Source organism: Acomys russatus, chromosome 24, assembly GCF_903995435.1.
Source record: "Acomys russatus chromosome 24, mAcoRus1.1, whole genome shotgun sequence".
Taxonomy (NCBI): Eukaryota; Metazoa; Chordata; class Mammalia; order Rodentia; family Muridae; genus Acomys; species Acomys russatus.
This window is the reverse complement of record NC_067160.1, coordinates 53,937,217-53,957,991: the sequence shown is the minus strand read 5'-3', so window position 1 is coordinate 53,957,991 and position 20,775 is coordinate 53,937,217. Positions and strand designations below refer to the sequence as shown.

General features: G+C 48.6%; 1 protein-coding gene across 1 annotated transcript in view; it reads left to right on the top strand.

Moving 5' to 3' along the window:
• Positions 1–20,775, top strand: part of Med27 (mediator complex subunit 27) — a 185,718-nt gene that overhangs the window by 110,194 nt on the left and 54,749 nt on the right. Inside the window, exon 4 of the mRNA XM_051166136.1 lies at positions 13,908–14,001. Coding sequence (XP_051022093.1) covers positions 13,908–14,001 — 94 coding nt within the window. The remainder of the gene's footprint in view (positions 1–13,907; positions 14,002–20,775) is intronic.

Here is a 20,775-nt window from a genome sequence, read left to right as displayed (position 1 = left end):
AGATCATCTGGTCCAAACAATAGGAGACTGTCACCAGGAGGAGCAAGTGACTTGCCTGAGGTGGGTGGAGAGCCAGGATGTTGCCCCTCGTCTTGGCTTTTCTCCGCGAATGCACTGCCCTGTGTGTTCAGGCTAAGGTGACCTGGAAGAGAATATGGGGGGAGGGCCACTAAAGGACCTTGCTGCTTAGTTAGGGTCCAGGTGATCAGATGGTTATTCCATGGGTGTGTCAAGGGGTGTAACGTGTATGCTCAGCATTCTAGTTTGGTCACGCAGTCTTCAGAACCACCCTCTGGACAAAGATGCTGCTGTGCTTCTGTTCTCCTCCCGTGAAGGTTGGGGCCCAGTGGTTACCTGAGCGATAGAGCTGAGGCACAGGCCCAGCAACTGCACACCCAACTTCATGCCTCATGTGCCACCTTGCACTTTTGCTGAGCTGTTCTGAGGAGAGTATCATGTTTCAGTGATAATGTGAGGACTACCTGTGTCAGAACTGTTGCCTGTATTCAACTGAATTTGGCCTATGAGATTGTCCTACAGAAACTGCTGTGGGTAATGCCCGTGTGGGAGTCTACATGTCTTCACAAACCATGTATGGCTCAGGAGGGCGGTACTGACTACAACCTGGCCCTCACCCCTCACCTCCACCCCATAAGAAGATTGGGGGGGGGGTTGTTTTGTTTCTTTTTAAATAGCAAAGTTGCCTTTAAGCCATTGCCATTGGAAGTTGCAGGAACACTCTGTGGACAAATGAGAAACCACCTGTGTCTGTGGCGGGCTTGCAAACTGGTTCCTTCCAGAAGCTTCCAACTCTTGCCCTCAGTCCCGCCTGCCTTCTTGCCCTCTCATCCACAGGCTCTGCGGGCCTTTAGTGGACTTCCCGCCCCAGACAGAGGGCATTGCTCTTCTTCTCATGTCTGTCACTTCCATCTGTCGAAGGCTGCCTTTCATGGAAGTGTTGCGTAATATCCTCTTAACTCTATGCTTGGTGATCCTGGATTCTGAGCAGTATCCCCAGTTTGCTCCTGTTCCTGGTAGATTCTGTCTCCTTCCTGAATGACTCTCGCTAGTGGCATCTGTGGGTCTGGCTGTGTTCTTTCTCACCTGGTTGCTAGTATGCTGATTTATATACATTGTAATTTTCTTCTGCTTCTCTGGAATTAACTTGCTTTCCATTTTCTGACTTTTGAGTAGAATTTTAGTTAGTCAGTGCTTATATATCAGAAAGCTATAAATTTTCCCCTAACCATGGCTTTACCTGCATTCCATACATTTTTATGTATTTTATTATCATTTAGTCCAAGATTATTTTGTAATTTCCTTTTTAATTTTCTCTTTGGCTTCTAGGACTTCTAGAAGTCTACTGTTTAATTTTCAAATAAATTGGGAAGGAATTCCTGGTTTTTTGTTTGTTTGTTTTTTGTTTGTTTGTTTTTTGTTTTTGTCAATCGTGTGTAGTATCAGTTTTGGTGTGAGGATGGATTCTGCATGAATTTGAGACTTGCTTTGTCTGGTCCACCTTGTGTTCTTGGAGAGGTTGTGTGTCCTGTAGGTTGTCTGCATCCATGCTGTTACTGCGAGGACTGTGGTCTCTTCCTAGGACTCAGGGTTCTCTTGTCTCCTAGATCACAGCTTCTCAAGCTGTCCCCACTTTTCAGCTTTGTGACTCTTTTTCACCTGAGAAATTTTTACATGACCCTCAGCAGAAGATACATAAAATAGGCATGCACATCAAACATTTGTTGATAAAAGGTCATGTTTATTTTTAAAACAATTCTTTGGTGTACATATAATTTTATTATTTACTAGAGATGAAAGAAAAATGACATGGCAGTCCAGTGGGTATGTTTGTTTCTTTTACATAAAGAATGCTCTCTTAACTGAGGCTGGGCCAGGGCAGGTGGACAGCATCTTCAGCATTGTGCAGAGCTGGGCAGTGATTTGGGTTTTACAGTCATCGAGGCTGAGAGGCTGAGAGCACCTCTTCTTGTAAATACATAGTACAAATGGCAGAAGACTCTTTAGGACCATTTCAGAATGTGTTAGGAATTCCATCATGATCCTGCACCTAAATTCATTTCATGCTTGTTTTTCTTTTTTAAGAAATCAAGCCAGCAACTTGAGTAGCAATGTTTGCTCTAGCACACAGCAGTCCGAAGGTTTGTGCTGTTTTGATACACGCTGAGGAGTGATAGCAGGAAAACACTATCTTCATTTTTGTAAGAAAACTGCTATGTTTCTCCCATGCAATTTACTAATCAGGCCCAAACCTGCTTAGCTTCTGAGATCAGACGAGATTGGGTGCATTCAGGGTGGTGTGGCTGCAGACTAGAAAACTGTTGTATTTCTATCATAGCAGAAAGCTTTGTATGAACCATGCAGCTCATAACATACAAAGTCTTGACTTTGACCCACAGTGTTTCGGGCAGTTTGGTGCTTGTGTGTGGTACAAGGGCACATGCAGCGTGAAGTGCCATGTTGAATGTTCAGAACCAAGACCACAGTGAAGTCCCGTGACGTGCTGTGGGCAAGCACATTTGATCTTGACTTTTGGTTGTTGTTCATTTAGAAACCCTTTATAGAGTTGCCAGCAGGTTGCAACCCCACAGTTTTAGAAGGTGGGTTTGGGACTGGAGTCATCTGAACAGCAGAGTTCAGCTTTCAGCTCCAGGGGAATCCAGTGTCTCTGGCCTCTGAAGCTGCCTGTAGTCACATACAAAGACTCACACCTACCTACACATATTTTAAAATAATAAAAACTAATCTTTGAGCCGGGCGTGGTGGCGCATGCCTTTAATCCCAGCACTCAGGAGGCAGAGGCAGGTGGATCGCTGTGAGTTCGAGGCCAGCCTGGTCTACAAAGTGAGTCCAGGATGGCCAAGGCTACACAGAGAAACCCTGTCTCAAAAAACAAAAACAAAACAAAACCAAAAAACTAATCTTTGAAAAATAAGTTGGGTTCTAGGTTATGTCACTCTTTCCTTCGTTTTGAGTCAGTCGTTAAAACTACTAGCTTATAAATGATGGCCTTCCCTTTCTGTTTGGAGTGGATGCCATGGAAATGTGGGGACAAGTAGGACTTAGGGGGCATGGGACGTGGTTTATGGATGGCCAAGTGATTGACCTTAACTCTCTTCTGATATGCAGTAGAAGAAAGCATGTGAGAATTTAAAAGACTGCCACAGATTTCCAAGCTTAGGGAGCCATGAGTTTGGTGAGGCCACCTTCCTCCTGTAGTGGATTATCTTAGCCTATTGCTATGAAGAGACACCATGACCACAACAACTCTTACAAAGGAAAGCATTTCACTGTGGCTTACTTACTGTCTCAGAGGCTTAGGCCAATCTCATCATGGTGGGGAGCGTGCAGTACGCAGGCAGACATGGTGCTGGGGAAGGAGCCGAGAGTCCTACATCCAGGTCTGCAGACAGCAAGAAGAAATAGAGCCATTGGACCCGGGCTTACATTTCTGAAACCCCAAAACTCACCCCCAGTGACACATCTTCAACAAGGCCACACCTCCTAATCTCTCTCAAGTAGTGCTGCCTCCTGAAGACTATTCAGATATGTGAGCCTGTTGGGGCTCTGAGGGCTTGGGTAAGGGTGGCCCCCACAGACTCACTTGAATACTGAAGGGGTGGCATGTTGGGGCTCTGAGGGCTTGGGTAAGGGCAGCCCCCACAGACTCACTTGAATACTGAAGGGGTGGCATGTTGGGGCTCTGAGGGCTTGGGTAAGGGCGGCCCCCACAGACTCACTTGAATACTGAAGGGGTGGCATTAGGGGGAGAATAAAGGTAAAGAACCAGACCTGGTGCCTGTTTCTCACCTGCTGCTTCTGTTTGAATGATGGGGGTTTCTAAGCAAAGCCACATCCTCAGCTAAATAGTCCAGAGAAACCCTGCTAATGGAATGTTGTTTAACTAAGGAACAGAATCTCTAAAGTTTCATTTTAGTATTAGGCAAGAGCACACACGTTGCTATTCCCTTCAGTTACCTTCAGTGTCTGGGTCAGTGGATTTCATACTCTAGCATGTGGGATTTCCATGTTGTTTTGCTGTTGTGCGTTTGACTTAGGAAGAACGTTCTGGAAGGAGTCTGACTGGAGTGACTGGTGATGAACTTGTTTGTGGCAGGAGGTAGCTGTCGGTATTCAGTGGGCAGAGGCTTTGCTGTCCTTCCTCTGTGGGAGAGGAGGGCCTGGGTGCTAGAAGCCAGGGGACAGATAGAATGGACAGACAGAGCACTATGTGAAGAAGGCTTCTGGCAGCTTTGGCCCCTGGTTGCTAGTGATTTCACAGGTGGGTAGGACTCCTGCTGACCACCTTTCCCACATCCACATGTCCTGTCCAGGCCTCCTGTCTTTGTAGAGTTTACCATGACCAAAAGCAAATTGAAGAGAAAATGGTATATTTCAGCCTACAGCTCTGAGGTCCCACTCCATCACTGGGGAAAGTCTGGCCAGGTACTCAGGGCAGGAACTGAGGCAGAGGCCATGGAGGAACTCTGCTTACTGGCTTGCTCCCCTTGGCTTGGCCAGTGTGCTGGCCTCCCCCAGAGCAGCCATTAATAGAGAAATGCCCTACAGTTGTGCCTACAGGCCAGTCTGATTGAAACATTTTTTAGTTGGGATTCTCTGTTCCCAGATGACTTTAGCTTGGATCAAGTTGACCCAAAAGGCTAAAAGGCGCGCGGGGGGGGGGGGGGGGGGGAGTGGAAGAGGAGGGACCGGGACAGGCGTCATCAGGGTGCCTCCTTTTGGCCAAACACAGACAGAAGGTAGAAAGCAGCGGAGCCTGTGGGTGCAGTCCACACTGTCAGGGCCCAGCCCCCAGAAGAGAACTCTACCCAATGCTTTGCATGTAAGCTGAAGAGGATGAGTGGGTGGGGATTGTCAAGGAAATGAACAGGAAACAGCTCCTGCCACCTCTCTGCCATGGAGTCTGTGGCACAAAGCACCCCAGTCCCTGTGTCCTTGCGGTGCTGCCACGCCTCTACTAGATGGCGGGATTTAGCACTCAGACCTGCAGGTCTGTGACCTTGAAGCCAAAAGTCTAGTTGCTGTGGTGTTGGTGTGGGCCCGATTCCTTACCACAGTGCAGTACAGAGGGGCCAATGAAGATGGCCAGCCCTGATCTGGCCTGCAGCCTGGTGTGCTTACTCTAACCCACCTTGTGCTAACTCACATTTCAGCATCTAAAATGCCTAAGCAAGCCGCCTGCCCTCTGTCCTAAGCACTGTGCTTAGTTCTCCCTTCTCACAGGAGTGGAGTGAGGTGTTAGGAAGACTGCCCTGCTCTCCAGCTGTTTTCAGGGGTCCTCAGGCTGCAGGGGACTTACTAAAGCTTGCTGACATTAGCTGGGATTCCAAGCGGAAGGCTTAGGTGGTACATTCTTCCCAGTCCTCACGACTGGGTGAAGTAGGTGATGGTCTTATCTGGGAGAAACAGAACCAAGGCTAGAGAGGACTGAGATGAGGGCAGAGGAAGGCTGAGCACCTGGGTCCGCTGACCCCTGAGGCTGTTGTTTGTGAGAGTCTGATGAGAGACTACTGCAGCAACGGGCAGGGTGGACTTGGCCATCTGTGGCCTTCTGTTCTTCTAGTGGCCCAGGCAGCATCAAGTAGGCAGCTTCCCAGATGTGTGACAGGTTGTGATAAGAGCTGCGAAGGGTGAGTAGTTTTCACATGGGGGCCTCAGAGAAGGTCCCATTCAGCAAAGACTTGTGGCTTAGGTAGCTTAGGAGCAGCAGTTGGGGATTCGCTGGGCTCTGCCTGTCCACCTTCGTCCCACTTTCGCCTCCTCCTAGCCTTTGCCCATGCCACGGCTGTCAGGATGGGCCAGGCTCACTGAGAAGCACTTGCTGTTGGGTGACACTTTCGGGCCTAGAGCTTTGACTTGTAGAAGAAACGAACACGAGAAGGCTCGATTCACTCTTGTGATCTCCTTCGCTTTGATCCAGTCTGGTTAAATCTCTCCAGTTTAGATAAAACCAAGTGTTTATTGAGCATGTTTTGTGTAGACACGTCCCAGAGGCTGGAGATGGAAGTCTTGGACCCTCCTCAAGGAGTTGTTTGATGATTAGAAATATAACAAGACAGCTGTCACACAAAAGCAGTTGCCCCTGGAGTGTCCTGCAGTTTGCTGGAGCATGCTGACCCATTGGGACAACCAGTACACATTTGCTTAAGGTTCTGCTCCAACAGAACCAAGTGTGTGTGCAGGGATGGCAGTCACTGCGAGCACCACCCTCTCAGGGCAGTAAAATACCACATGGGAATAAAATCTCATTGTGTATGCAGGCAACAAACTGACCCACCACAACTGGCCACCAGCTCACAAAGAGCCAGAGCCGAGCAGGCTACTGTGCACGTGTGACCAGCCTTCAGCGGTGACGGGTGTGAAGGATACTGCTAGAACCGGGAAGGTGTCCGTGGTCTGCCAGGAGTGGCCTTCTCCTGACTCACGTCCAGTCACCACCCTTTAACCACAACCTAAGACAATGAGTGACAAGTGACTTGGTAGCTGCTGTTAGTTCGTGTTTGGGGGAGTTGAGCCTGGATGATTTTGTTATGTGGGCTTTCCCTTTCTTCTCTTACACATTCGAAGGGTTCACAAAGGAAGTAATAAACTCACTATTTACCCGGTTTCCCACCATGGCCACTATCAAGTCACTGCATTCACTTAGCACTGAATGGACATTTACTGAAGGAACAGGAAGGGCAGAATTGTCAAGTGGTTGCTCTAACTTTACCACAGGGTCCTCACAGACCTAAGGGACACACTATAGTGTATAAGAAATCTCTGCTCATGGGCTCTGGGTTCACCTCACCCCTTAACCACAAGCTCCCCTTGGGTGAACCCCTGGACCTACTCTTTTTCTCCCGTGAAAAGCAGGAGTCTTGCCCTGCTTACTTCCCAGATGACTCTAGCTTGTGTCAAGTTGACATAAAACTAACCAATACAGTGTGTAAAAGTCTCCTTTCCTGGGCATTTGTCCGGTGTAGTTCATGAGATGTTTAGGAACCTGAGAGGCCACCAGATAGACAGTAGCCAGGCCTCAGTGTGCGCTGGGTCTCTGTGCTGGTCAGCTTTTGGACAGACAGCAGCCAGGCCTCAGTGTGCGCTGGGTCTCTGTGCTGGTCAGCTTTTGGACAGACAGCAGCCAGGCCTCAGTGTGTGCTGGGTCTCTGTGCTGGTCAGCTTTTGGTCAGACAGCAGCCAGGCCTCAGTGTGCGTTGGGTCTCTGTGCTTGTCAGCTTTTGGGCAGACAGCAGCCAGGCCTCAGTGTGCGCTGGGTCTCTGTGCTGGTCAGCTTTTGGACAGACAGCAGCCAGGCCTCAGTGTGCACTGGGTCTCTGTGCTGGTCAGCTTTTGGAGATGAGGAGTGAGTACTTGGCTTGCCTGGTATTCACCTGAATGTGTAAAGGAAACACACTCATGAGCTACAAAGTGGACAACAAGGTCACCCTCCCCTGATCACTCTCATTCCCAGGAAGCCACTCTTCTCAGACTTGCCGACCCTCCTATGTAGGTGTGGAGTTTCACAAAGAGACAGTTAAGCTTGTGAGCATCTTCAGAAGGGGTCAGCTAGTAGCTGTCATGTTGGGATGGGAAGAGCGTGCTGAGAGATAGCGACTCCTGAGCAAGCACTCCTGTTTTTGTCCTCAGTACACCCATTCCTGCTTTCCAGCACACAGTTGAGAGAACAACCAGGTATCTTGAATAGCCTCCATGCCCAACATTTTACAAATGTGGATGTGAGCAGGTTTGACCTGCGTCTCTAGTCTCCTCCTTCAGCACCAATGGTTGTTCAGCCAGCCTCACCCCTGTGGAGTCATTAAACAAGCCCCCATCTGTTCACCCACTGTCAGAGGCCACACAGGCTCCTAGGTATGGACAGGTGTTGGGGGAAGTCTTCACTCGCTCCCAGACCTTGCAAATGGCCCTGTTCATGGTCAGTCCTGCCTTATCCTCTCTGGAAAAGTCATTTGTTAATACTCGCATCCCTAACTCTGAGGGTGTGTATGGGCGGAGAAAATGAACAGCATGGATCTTACACACGGTGTGGGGTAAATGCTATTTAAATCCGGCTGCAGCAGCTAAGCATCGCGCTAACATGAGCGCATTGGCTTGGGGCCAGGTTTGTTGTGTTTGTGGGTTGGGTTTTTTTCTCCCCATTTTGAGGAGGGGTCAGGCTTAGAGAGCCAAGCCATCTGTCCAGTTTAATATTTTGAGTCTTTAATAATAAACCATTTGTAATGTATCTTACCACATAGAGGAGAAAATGAATATTTTGCAGAAGTGTTATCTTTAGAAACGTCTTCCCCATTCCCTGTTGTTATCGTTTTGGTGGTGGTGTCTCGATTTGATAGTGCACATCTTTGTAGTACTGTTTTGCAGAATTAATTAGTTCATTAAAAGTGGCATTTTAAAACCAGTGCGTTGGTACAGTGTGCTTCTTTAGAAGGCTTTTGCTTCTAAGAGGCATTAAGCTCCCTCAAGAACAGGTGCAGGAGTTCTATGAACAGACATTAAGCATCAAGACTTGAAAGGCTCTCTGCCTTTCTTTGAGGTATATTTTGCAATGAGCTCTGGCTTCCATTGTGCATGACTTTCTGTGGCTAATGTAGTGCCCTCTGCCACACCTTGCCTCTTCATCTGCAGCGGAGACTTGTGCATCTCATTGCATAATGGCCTCGCCTGGGTTCGTGTGACAGTCTCTAATGCACTGTCTGCCCACTCAAGGAGCACCAGGCACTGAGGCAAGGAAGAGAGCAGTCACATGACCCTAAAGAATCCTGAGGAAGTGGGGCTTTAAAGAAATAGCACTCACTGATTGTATACTTACACGTGTGCAGAGGTGACTGACTCTGCAGTGCTGTGTGAGGTGGGGTGCACTGGCTGATGGACGGGGACAAGGACGAGGCCAGGGAAGGCTTTCCTGAGAAAGTTAGCCTCAGGAAGATGGCCAGGGCTTTGTGGCCGGCCCATCTGGGGATACCGGAGGTGGTAGCTGAGGTTTGAAGGGAGCAACAGCTGTATGGAAGGATCTCCTTGGCCTCTCAGGACTTGAGCCTTGAGTCCCTGTTGAGCCCTGCCTCAAGAGTGGTTCCAAAAACAGAAGCAAAGGTCCGTAGAAGGCATGGTGGGCACAGCTTTGCCTGCAAAGCTGTCTACCCATAGTCAGATCACCTCTAAGATCCTGTAAGTAGGTACAAGACCTGGTTAGGGAGAGAGGAGCTGTTACAAGAGATCAGTGCTGAGAGGGCATGGGGAGACGGATGCTTGCACACTGCTGGGGGGAACGTAAGTGAGCGTGGGGAGCTAGCATGGAATTTCCTGCGAAGGTTAGAAGCACCATGTGACTTAGCAGCTCCACTTCTGGGTGTCTGTTCACAGACAGTACGAAGCAGTGTCTGCACCCCCATGTTCCCTGCAGCCTTAGCTACAGTAGTCAACATCTGGGATCATCAGAAGTGCCCATCAACATACTAACACATAAAGAAAACATGGCGTGGGCACGGTTGGTACTTTAACAAGAAGGAAATCCTGTCAGTCTGGAGAAACATGGACGTCATTGTATTAAATGAAATAAGCCAGGCACAGACAGATTAAATAGTACAAGGTGTCACTCATGTGTCAAACCTGAAAGAGTTGAATTCATAGAGGAAGACAGCAAAATGGTGGTTACTGAGGGGTAACCGAAGGGGGAGCAACTTGGAGAAATGTTGTCTAAAGGACACGTGTCTCAGGAATAAGTTGAAAAAATGTTATAATGATAGGTTATCACATTTTTGAAAACTGCTGACAGAAGGTAAAGCATGCGTTCATTAGCTTGGTATTAGCCATTTTATAATGTGTGTGTGTTCCAGAACACACTTGCAGGGTAAATATGTGCAATTGTTAGTTTGTCAGGAAGTAAATAAGCTCCCCTAACAGCTCCATTGTAGAAGTCTGATTCTAAGACCCACACAACTGTTAGATGAGGTGCACACACTGCTGTAACTGTGCTTCCTTCAAGGCTGTGTGAGCGAGTGACTGACACAAAGATACACGCAGGCAGGCAGAATGCCTACTCCATGAAAAATAAAATACCATTCAGAAGGTAACAAAGAAAACCAGAGCCCTTAATTCTGAAAGGGTCTAGACAGGGCTACTTAGATCAGGGCACACAAATAGACCATAAGAACGTCAACTGCAGAGTGTTATATAGGCATCAGCTTTAGTTTTCAGCACCTTCTCCTAGGTTCTGTGACCTAAGGAAGAGTAAAAGTCACCAGTGAAGGAATTTGAAAGACCCAGCAATATTTACAAAAAGCCTTTGTCGTTTGCGAGAAATATCTGAGTAGTGTTCTGCCAAGCTGATGTGGCGTGGTTGCATGGAGATACTGGCCAGCCTACAGGACAAGAACTGTCTTGCGCTTGGGAGGCAGAGGCAGGTGGGTCACTATGAGTTCGAGGCCAGCCTGGTCTACAAAGTGAGTCCAGGACGGCCAAGGCTACACAGAGAAACCCTGTCTCGAAAAACCAACCAACCAACAAACCAAAAAACTGTCTTGCAAGGTGGACTTACCTGCAGTCCACCTTTTGGAGCTACTGTCAATGGGTCACTGAGTGAGGGGACTTCTGGATCCCCAGTGTTCTTCAGTTCTCTTTTGAAGGCCGTTTAAAGAAACAAGAAGTCAAGGCCCAGGTGTGAGTGTTGTTGGGTCTAGGAGTGGAGGTAGGGAGACACTGAGCAGTGAGTCTGCAGTCCCGCCCCAGGAAGCCACCTGAGGCCTGGGGAGGGGTTGGAAGGGGTTGCTGCTTTACTCTGCACAGGCTAATGTCCTAAACCACTGAGTGCCTGGTCTTCATTAGGGATGGGGCAGGGAAACAGGACACACTAGTTGCTTAAAAGTTAACTTTCTGCCTGAAAACACTGAAATGAAGACTCACCTTGATCTGAGCCTGTGGCTTCTGGAAGCCTGTGTTCCCAGGCTGGTTCTTAGGCCGCCTAGCTGCGTGTTGGAGTCAAGGAGAACCCAGCAGCTTCTCCAGTTTTGAAAGGCTCCTATAATGTAAATAGGAACAGCAATCCTTCCAAGTTATTACCCTGTTAACAGGTTGACAGATATGTGCAAATTGTGACTCACTGCTCAATTTGGCTCCAAATTAATGTCTTTCTGTGCGGGCCGCGTCTGCTCAAGTGTAAACTCGTCACCGCTGCGGTGTGCTGCTTGTTTGCCTGCACTCCAAAGGTAAAAATTAAAGTAATTTGATTCTGCCACGAAGCAGAGTGTGACATATGGTGGCAGTGTGGGAGGAGAGCAAGCCGTTCCTACCTGTCCTTAGCCCTGTTCTACAAGCGGGGTGCCGGTGCACTTGTGAGCTACGTGCAGACGTGAGCGGCACCCGCTGCCTTGGAAAGCAGGCAACATTCTAGAAGCATTGCGAAAGACCACCCCCAGCCACCAGCCCCCACTCTCGGCAGAAAGAAAGCCATTTTTGTCTCCAGACTTTTAATCTGGCATGGCAAGCCTCCCTGGTTTCTGTCAAGTTCCTAGTGGCTCATTTGGATCGCTAAGGCTGGGTCTATTTAGCAATGAAGTGTTTTGATTTCTGCATCTAAAATCTAGACACTGTTTTCCTTAGCTAAAGGTGCAGCTGACTTTCTTTGGTCTCTTTTTGGCAAATGCATAATGTCACCTGTAACAAAGGAATATGCATCTTCTTTATGTTAGGCTGGCAAAGAAAAACAGTCTCCTTAGAATTCATTTTTGCTCAATGGAATTTTCATTTGCTGAGCCTTATCTAAGATCACAGGAAGGCGGGTGGGCTGGGAGGAAACCACAGAAAACCCACCCTGGGCCTCTTAACTCTCCTGTGCCAGCCCTAGATACCTTTCCTAGGAACTATCTCCTGCCGCCACCTTCCCTTCCAAATAAAAGTCTCTATTTATTGATAAGAGTCCAGAAATGACCAGGGGCGCTTGCTGTTTGCTCACTCTGGATGCTGTAAATGAAATGTGGACCGGGTGGTTGGTTTGGAACTCTAGGAAAGCAGGAGTAAGGTTGGCCCAGGATCGGCACATAGCCCCGCTGTTGGGCTTCCTGTCTGCAAAGGGGTCTGATTTTCAGATTGTGTTGCAGGTTTCAAGGTGAAGGGTCCCAGGTAGAGCAGGTTGTGATGGTCTTTAGGCTGAACTCGTGCATATTCATTGCACTCTCTTCCAGAGCTATGATGACTATTGATTGAGGGCTGTGCAGAAAGACGCTGCTGCCCCCTCACATTAGCATAGACTTAGCAGTGACCTCCCTTCACACAGGACAGAGGCTGTTTGCTTCCGCTGAGTCTGAAGAAATGGGTTGAAACCACCCATAGAGATTTTTAAAAGTATCTGAAGATGGGCATTGCCAGCACCCAAGTGGACATGGTTCTATCATGCATCTGCCGCTGGTAGACGCTAGGCAGTGCCTTCTTCTCTTCCATTCACCTCTGCAGTAGCATTTATGCTTAGAAGTCAGCAGGTACTATGAGGCTGAGTCAATGGGATCGCAAAAGACCCCCCTTAGTCACCCAGGTTTCCAAAGCTCTCGCAGCTTAATAGAGTGAGGCCTTACCTTCAAGAAATGACTGGAGCAAGTTCAGGTCCCCTTGGTGGTCCTCCTGAGAGGGGAAGGTGGCTGCTGTTGTGACGCCATGGAATCTGGGCTACTTGAGGACCATCAGGAGCCCCACCGCCACCTTCCCCAGGAGTGCCCCAGGCAGCACCAACCTCTTCTCGCACCCACGTGCCCACTGCCCTCGTTGATAGTTACCAGGCCTTCTGCAGCCCCTCCTGCCCTCCTTCAGCATGAGAGCCCACAGGATGGTCCTGAGAGCTGCTCCTGTTCATTTTAACAGATGGCGCTCCTCTGCGTGCTGCCTCTCGTGAGCCCCAGGTGTCTGACTGAGATTTTATATCACGTGATCAAGGAGCTGGTCTCCGCTTTCCCCCCAGGAAATTTGCCTTAACATGTCCCTGATGTAATGGGCATGTAATTTAATTTGCTGCCCTTAAGAGGTAGTTTTGGGTCTTGGCTACTGAATCGAATGTACCTTTTATGATGCCATGACTAGATAGTGAGCTGGGTTCCTATGTAGGGAGCAGAGCTAACTCTGTGTATGTTGTGGGCCAGCATGTTCCCAGTGAGCCTCCACTGCAGGGCAGGAGGGCTCTTGGGACCGCCCGCCAGCACTCTTGTCATCTGTGAGTGCTTAATAAGTACCCGGCACCACACCAAATGCTTAGTGCCAGTGGTCTCAGTGAGTACTAAGCCCTGGGAGATGCAGTTCACCATGCCAGTGGAGGGATGGAAATGGGGCTGCTAGCTCACCTCATATATTTGACTATACTAAGAAAGGTTTTAGGAATAAAGTGGTAATAGGAACCTAGAAAGCTGAGCAAATAAAAGCCAACAGAAAGCTAAGGAAACTGAAAGCACAACTGTTAGGTCTGACTAAAGAAGACATGGTTGAAGCACCGGCCTGTGCTTAAGTGGAGTCCAGTTGAAAGTTAAAGTGAATTCAGGGCCCTTTATTTAAAATATAAATATAACCTGGGCACGGTGATGCACGCCTGTAATTCCAGCACTTGGGAAGGCATAGGTAGGTGGATCTTTGTGAGTTCAAGGCCAGCCTGGTCTACAAAGTGAGTTCCAGGACAGCCAAGGCTACACAGAGAAACCCTGTCTCAAAACCAAACAACAGAAACAATGTGGTCATGGGAGAAAAAAAGATGTTTTCAGGAGGGGCTTTGTAATCATACCTTCTTCAAAAGGTATCACACTGATTAAAAGTTGGGTATTAAGTATGAAATGAAGTCTTCATCCCTATGGATTTCCAGCCTCCAACAGTTCACACTTATGTATTTCTTCCACACCCAGATACGTTGATGATGTGATCAGCCGCATTGACAGGATGTTTCCAGAAATGTCCATTCACCTATCCAGACCCAATGGGACTTCAGCAATGCTTCTGGTAAGTCTGCCTGCCTGTGTGTGGAGACCTGTGGAGGAAAAGCCTGTCTTGAAGCTCAGCTGCCTGTGGAGGCTGAGGAGATGACTGTATCAGTAAAGCACCTGAGTCTGAATCCTGGGCCCCTGTACAAAGCCGAGAGTATATGGTGACATGAACTGTAAACCTCGTGCTTGGAGGACAGAGGCAGCGGGGTCCTGCAGCACGCTGGCATGGTGGCCAGACTCAATTGGTGAGCTCCAGGTCCAACAACAGACCTTGTCCAAAAAGTGAGGTGGAGAGTGACACCTGACTTCTACCTCTGGCCCCCACATGCACACACTCACCTACCCGATGGTTCCTCATATTGTTGTCCCCCCCCCCAACCAAAAAATTGCTACTTGATAAGTTGCTGCTTTGCAGCTATAGTTTTGCTACTGTTATGAATCAAAATGTAAAACTCTGTGTTTCCTGATGGTCTTAGGCGGCTCCTGTGAAAGGGTAGGTCCACCCCCAGAGGGGTCACGACCCACAGGTTGAGAACCACTGCTTTAGGATAAACTGCATTCTGAAACCTTGCTTTTGAGCAAATCACAGCCCTGAGTGAAAATTACCAAGAGAGAAGGCACCTTAAGCTCTTTGACCTCAAGTCAGGTCCTGTGACAGCCTCCCTACCACCATTGGGGTACATTTTATATTTCCCCCAAGAGATTGTGCTGGGTGATTCTTAGCTATGGTACCCTGCTAAAGAGGACTCCATGGGCCGTGACATCATTTACCACCCTCACATTTTAGGCAAAAGCATCTGAACCTTTGTCACCAGTGACTTCCTATTCTGTTGTCTGCGCTGAGTGTTCTGGCCTTTTGGTCCACTGGTGTTTTTGCTTTCATAAATTGGCCAGTCCTGTGGCCTGGGTACATGTGGTGTCCGTGAGAAGGTTTCTGACGTCTGTGTGGTGATCGGCACCTGAGGAGCCCCGCCTGGGACACATGTTTTATGGCAGTGTGTTGTACAAGGGATGGCCTCTGGTGGGCTCAGCTTGTAGCCTTGCTGCCTTGGGCCCATGAACTCTCGCTGCTGTGGCATTCTCTGCCTATAACCTTATGGATCACCAGGCACCCTGGTGGACTATTCTTCACCCAGCCTCTTCATTGTTTGTGCATGTTTATTTTGACCATGAATAGAAAGGATGTGAACTTCCTAAGGTTGCAATGTTTCATATATATTCATTCATACACACACACACACACACACACACATACACACACACACACACACACACACACATATCTGAAGTCCATTTGAGCAGTTTTTCTCCTTGTCTATAAAAATCTTTGGGCTAAAATAGAAAGAAAATGTTATAGTACAGTGTTCTTTTGCAAGGAAAAGAAAGTAGTTTTCTTTATATGATAGGTATTTCCTGCCTCCCTCAGACCTCACAGCAGTGCGCAGACCCTGTTGGCAGACTTGACAGGGACCAAAGAGTTGATAAAGATAAAAACAAAGCCTCCTCAGAGAAATAGGTTTGTTCACATTATTTCCAGGTCATTGAGCTTCCATTTCATGAAGAGGATAAGATCTTGGCATAGAGCGGGATTAGAGGGCGGCCTGACACTTGAGTTTCTATCATCTGACAAAGTGGGCAACTTATGGAACTTCTGTTCCAATAGGCTGATGAAAGAGTTTGGGGCTCCATGCAAGGGAAAGACCCCACATTACACATACCATGCTTAACCAACAAGCACTGTTTGGGTCTGCGTGCCTCCGGCTGACCTGTCATCAGTGATACAGAGCTGCAATCAGTGGTTCTTGTTTGTCATAGAGGTGGGTGACTATACCCTGGCCACGTCTGCTTTGTTCGGCTTCTCCTTTTAAGCAATGGCATTAACTTAGGCTGCAGTGCTCTGAGAGGATGGTGCAGCACAGCATCTTCTGGATGGAGGGAGGTGACTGTCACCTTGGGGGCTATGAGGTCAGGACCAACCACTGCCACCTCCTCACCACCTTTGCTAGTCACCCACTCCCTGACTTCAGCAGGAAGCTTGAAGGTGTGCAGTGCGCCTCCACAGGAGGCATGGGTCACGAGGAGAAAGGCTTTGTGGAGGTGACTCTAGGATGCTGGACAGCACTCAGGACTGGTAGGAAGGGGCAGCTGGGGACTTGGAATAGGACAGGCCAGCAGTCTTCCTCCCTTGCCAGAGCCTGCACTGCACCTGAGCTTTGGAAGTGAAGCAACATTTCATCCCAGAGCAGGCTGTTCTATGATGCAGGATGCTCACAAAGCAGAGATGCAGCTGAGCCACCCAGCGGAACAAGCACCAGGGCTCCATGAAGCCCCAAACATGGACTGGAACAGTGTCCTTCTGGTACCCTGGATCTGTTATCCGGCCTCCCACCCTTGTCAGCCTGGAAGGAGCTTCCTGGTGGCCTGACCTGAAGTTGCTCCCCACCCTTGTTGGGGGTGAAAATTGGGACTTAGATGCCCTATACAAATGTGAGGAGTAGAGAGAAAGCAATTCCCTAAGGGGCTGAGAAAGCAACCCTGCACTTGATAAATGAGCAGCAGTGAGAACAGGGCCCGTGGCTTGCACAGCATTCATCTCCTGTCGTCCCAGTGGGCCAGCTGTGTCCATCTGACTGGGATCCCCATCTTGTCACCAAGCTCCTAGGCTGCTGGCCTCTCTCTGAGGATGGGCAACTCTCACTGGTGGCATAAACAGACTACCAGGCACTGTGCTGGTGACTTTTCTCTTTAAAGAAATGTAATTTGATAGATACAATGACGTACATACAATCTGGGTGACGTATCTGTAACTATAAAGCTCACCACTTAATTGAGAAGCAGGGCAGGGCCAGCACGTGCTCTTCCCCATACCCTGCTTTGCCACCTGAGGTCACTTTCCTGAGAGTGGTCCTTCTTTTCCCTTATAAACCAGTGTGCTCTGTGTCACAGAGTTGTCACCATGCTGTGTGTGTTGTTTCTGCCATGTACAATGTTGTCCAGTACAGTCCATCCCATGGCTACTTACATGGCATTTCTGATACACTGGGATTCTTTCCAGCTTTGCATTATTTGACACACACACCCACGCACGCGCACACACACACGCAGTCTTAAGCCCCAGCCTAAGGCTCCAGTTAGGAGCTTCCAGTTTCACTGTGTGAGAAGGTTCTTGGCTGGCATCTGTGTCTGCGTAGGAAGCATCAAGGTCGCTGACCCAGGCAGTCCATTGACCAAAGGTGAACCCATCTTGGTGTTCTCGCTCTCTAAGCAATCACTGCCAAGCAGTCTGAGACTTGGGATCCCACAGCTTTGGTTGGCAGCCTCTCCGCTGAGTAGAAGGCATGGGGGAACAGGGCAAGTTGACACTTTGTGAGGCTTCTGCCTCAAGCAGTTGGGGGTCTGTTTGGCTCATCCGAAGCCAAAGCTGCTCTGTAACTCTAGAATCACCAGGGCTTCAAGCCTCCTTAGAAACAGGAGCCATCACCATCCACCCAGGACATTTGACCTGGGAGAACACACTGGGAACTTCTTCATCACCATGGTAGCATGTGCATGCAAGCAAGGACGAGGCTAGAGGCAAGTAAGTGCTATACGCTGAATACAAAAGGACAGAAAAGCTTGCCTGATCTCACTCATGTGCCTTGGTCCACTGGCTAGAGTGGAGCTTTTTCTCTCTACTTCCAACCCGGCTCCTTGTGAGGGCCTGAAACCAGCCAGCTGGTGGCTCGTGAAGTCTCTTCTGGTGTCTTTGTGAGCTAAGCTTAGGGCATCACCTGTGGCCGGTATACTGCAAACTGTAGCCACTGTGCCATCTAAGCTCTCCGCCTCCTGTGTGCAGCGCACAGCTCTGCTCACTGGGAGCTGCCCTGCCGCCCGCCCTGGGAGGTAGAGCTGGTGGTATAATGAAGGCTGCTTCTGTTCTCCGAAGCGATGAGCTCAGCGGTCCAAAAATAAATCGAGCTGTGTTGATATTTAGTTTCAGCTAATCTACCGCCTAACATCCCATTATTAATTTTCCTCCAACAGTCAAAATATTGTAAGAGCTTAACTGAGTCAGACTGGAACAAGCTGCTGGCTTCGCTCATCACTTAAAACATTATCATCTCCAGTTTTTGACTGATCAACTAGGTACAAGAACATGAGAACATGGAGCTCTCACTGTGATGTTTGAAGCATGCCCCGGTAGTTTGTGATCTTTATTTAGATGTTAATTTGGTTTTTAAAACCTCGTTAGAATACGCATCTCTCGAGAACTCCACATTAGCCCTCCTGCTGCCTGGACCATACATCTTTCCTTAAGCCTTTGGGCACATTGCTCCATCTCACCCTGCCCTAGTTATTCAAGGCCTGGGGAGACCCGCTAACACTAAGACCTAAACTGCTCCCCTGCTGCCACTTTGATGATTTCCCTGCATTCAGGAGTTCTAGTACCTGCGTGGCCCTCTGCTCCCGGGGTAGTTCCCACAAAGGCACATTCCTTGCAGGCAGCACAGACATTCTGAGTTGGTAGCTCTAGGCAGAACCTTGCATCACCATATCCCATGTGCCTGCCCCAAGGGTAGCTGGAGCTGTGGGGGACATTTTGAGGAGCGTGTCAACTCCTGGGGAGATGACAATCTGCCCAGATGCACAGTCCTGCTGCTACAAGTGGGTCTAAGAGAAGCCTTTCTAGGATTGCCTGTGATACAGAAACACAGGAGCAAATCAGACAACCAGGAACGTTCCCTGGAAGCCCAGCCATTTGGCATGGCCCTGCCCTGGTGTCAAACTGACACATGAGCTCTGCTGGAAAAGCCCATCCTGCCCTTCAGTGGATTCTCTCTAAAGCACCTGACAAGAAAGGCAGAGACCAGCCACTGGGCCTGAACTATGTTAGTGACAAGGTTAAGAGGCAGAAGCGTGCTGGGAATGTGGGAAAGAGGAGAGGTGCTGTGGGTAGAGGCCAGTGTGCTGGGACCCAAAACCCTCAGGAAGGGTAGTGAAGCAGGGGATAGCGGGGGTGCAGGGGTCAGGCTTGGCTCCCAGGCTGGGGTGGGGCTCAGGAGGTTGTGAAGGTTTTGTAATTTGGTTTTATCCTAATCTTTAGTTGATGGCATGTGCTGTCGCTGATCTAGGCATGATTTTTAATGTCTATTGAATAATATCAAAGGGCTGGAGAGATTGCTCCATGCTTAGTGCCTGCTGTTCTTTAAAGGATGAGAGTTCCATGCCTTAGCACCCACATTGGGGCGCTCACAAGCTGTTAGCTCCAGCTCTAGGGTTTACAACGCCATCTTCTGGTCTCCTCTGGCATCTACACTCAGATACACAGACACACACACACATACATAATTTTTTAGTGTTTTTAAATCTTTAGTAACATAGAACCTGTCTCAGCTAAGTGCAAGTACATTACCCACAGTGTGCAGTGCTGTGTGCTCTCTCTCCCATTCCACACAGGAAACTGCCCCCTCCCTTTGCTCATCACCCCTAGAAAGGGGCTTTATATGGCTAACTATAATTTTTTATTTCTCCATTTTTAACTTAGTGTATTTGGAAGATATTATATGTTATCTAACAGTGGCCATTTGATTTGTTTCTGGATTTTTATATTATAAGCCGTTCTGCTCAAAGCATCCTTGGCCCTTGTTTTTGGTCCTGATGGGCTAACAGTTACCTTGTTTTTGGTCCTGATGGGCTAACAGTTACCTTGTTTTCCTCTCACCTAGTGTCATTCTCTCTTGGCTTTGCCCTACTTCTCACCATGAACTTGCTTGGTTTAGGGCACTATTTATTTGTTTGGTTATATACTTGTTTTGTTTTTAATATTTTTTGAGATTATAATATGATTACATTATTTCTGCTTTCCCTTCCTCCCTCCAAACTCTCCAATATATCATCTACCCTTTGCTCATTTTCAAATTCATGGCTTCTTTAATTGTTGTGGCGTTGTGGTGTATGCATGCGTGCGCACACGTGCGTGCACACTCACGCGCATGCATGCACGGGCAAGTTCCTAAATATATAAAGACAACTTTGCTCCGACTGTTTAATGTTACTTGTATGTGTATTATGTCAGTGTTTCTTGCCCTGATTACTGCCTCCCAGGAGGTGTGTGGCAACGCCTAGTGGCATTAAGACACTGTTATGTAGGCTTCTGTGTGGGTGGAGACCAGAGACTGTTGCACCTGCTCTCGTGTAGTAAGCTAGAGCAGCCACAAGGCGATGCTTGGGAAGGCTGGCTCAGGCACAGAGGTGCTCGCAAGGCGGTGCTTGGGAAGGCTGGCTCAGGCACACAGGTGCTCGCAAGGCGGTGCTTGGGAAGGCTGGCTCAGGCACACAGGTGTTCACCTTCCCATGTTGCCCAGGTGGTTGCCAGACAGTTGCACTAGTTTATTTTACCTGTCCATCAGGCATTCCTGAGGCCACCTCACACTGTGAGTCTGTGCTGCACCGGCAGTGCTCGGCAGTGCTTACTAGAATGATAAAAACCGGAGTCAAGCCCTTTTGTTACTGCTTAGGTGATACGGGAATTCTTTGTCAGTGCTTCTATCACTAGGATCTCATTTTACAAACCTTATAAGAAAACGTGGGCTTCCTATTTCTCCACTCTTATGAGTCTGTGTATTCCGAATGTGTGGGAAATGCATGTGTGTGCAATTGTGGAGACGAGGTAACATTGAGTGTCTTCCTCTATTACTGAGATACGGTCTCACTATGCAACCCTGGCTGGCATAGAAACCACTATGGAGCACAGACTGGCCTCAAACTCACAGAGATCTACCTGCCTCTGCCTCCCAAGTGCTGGGATTAA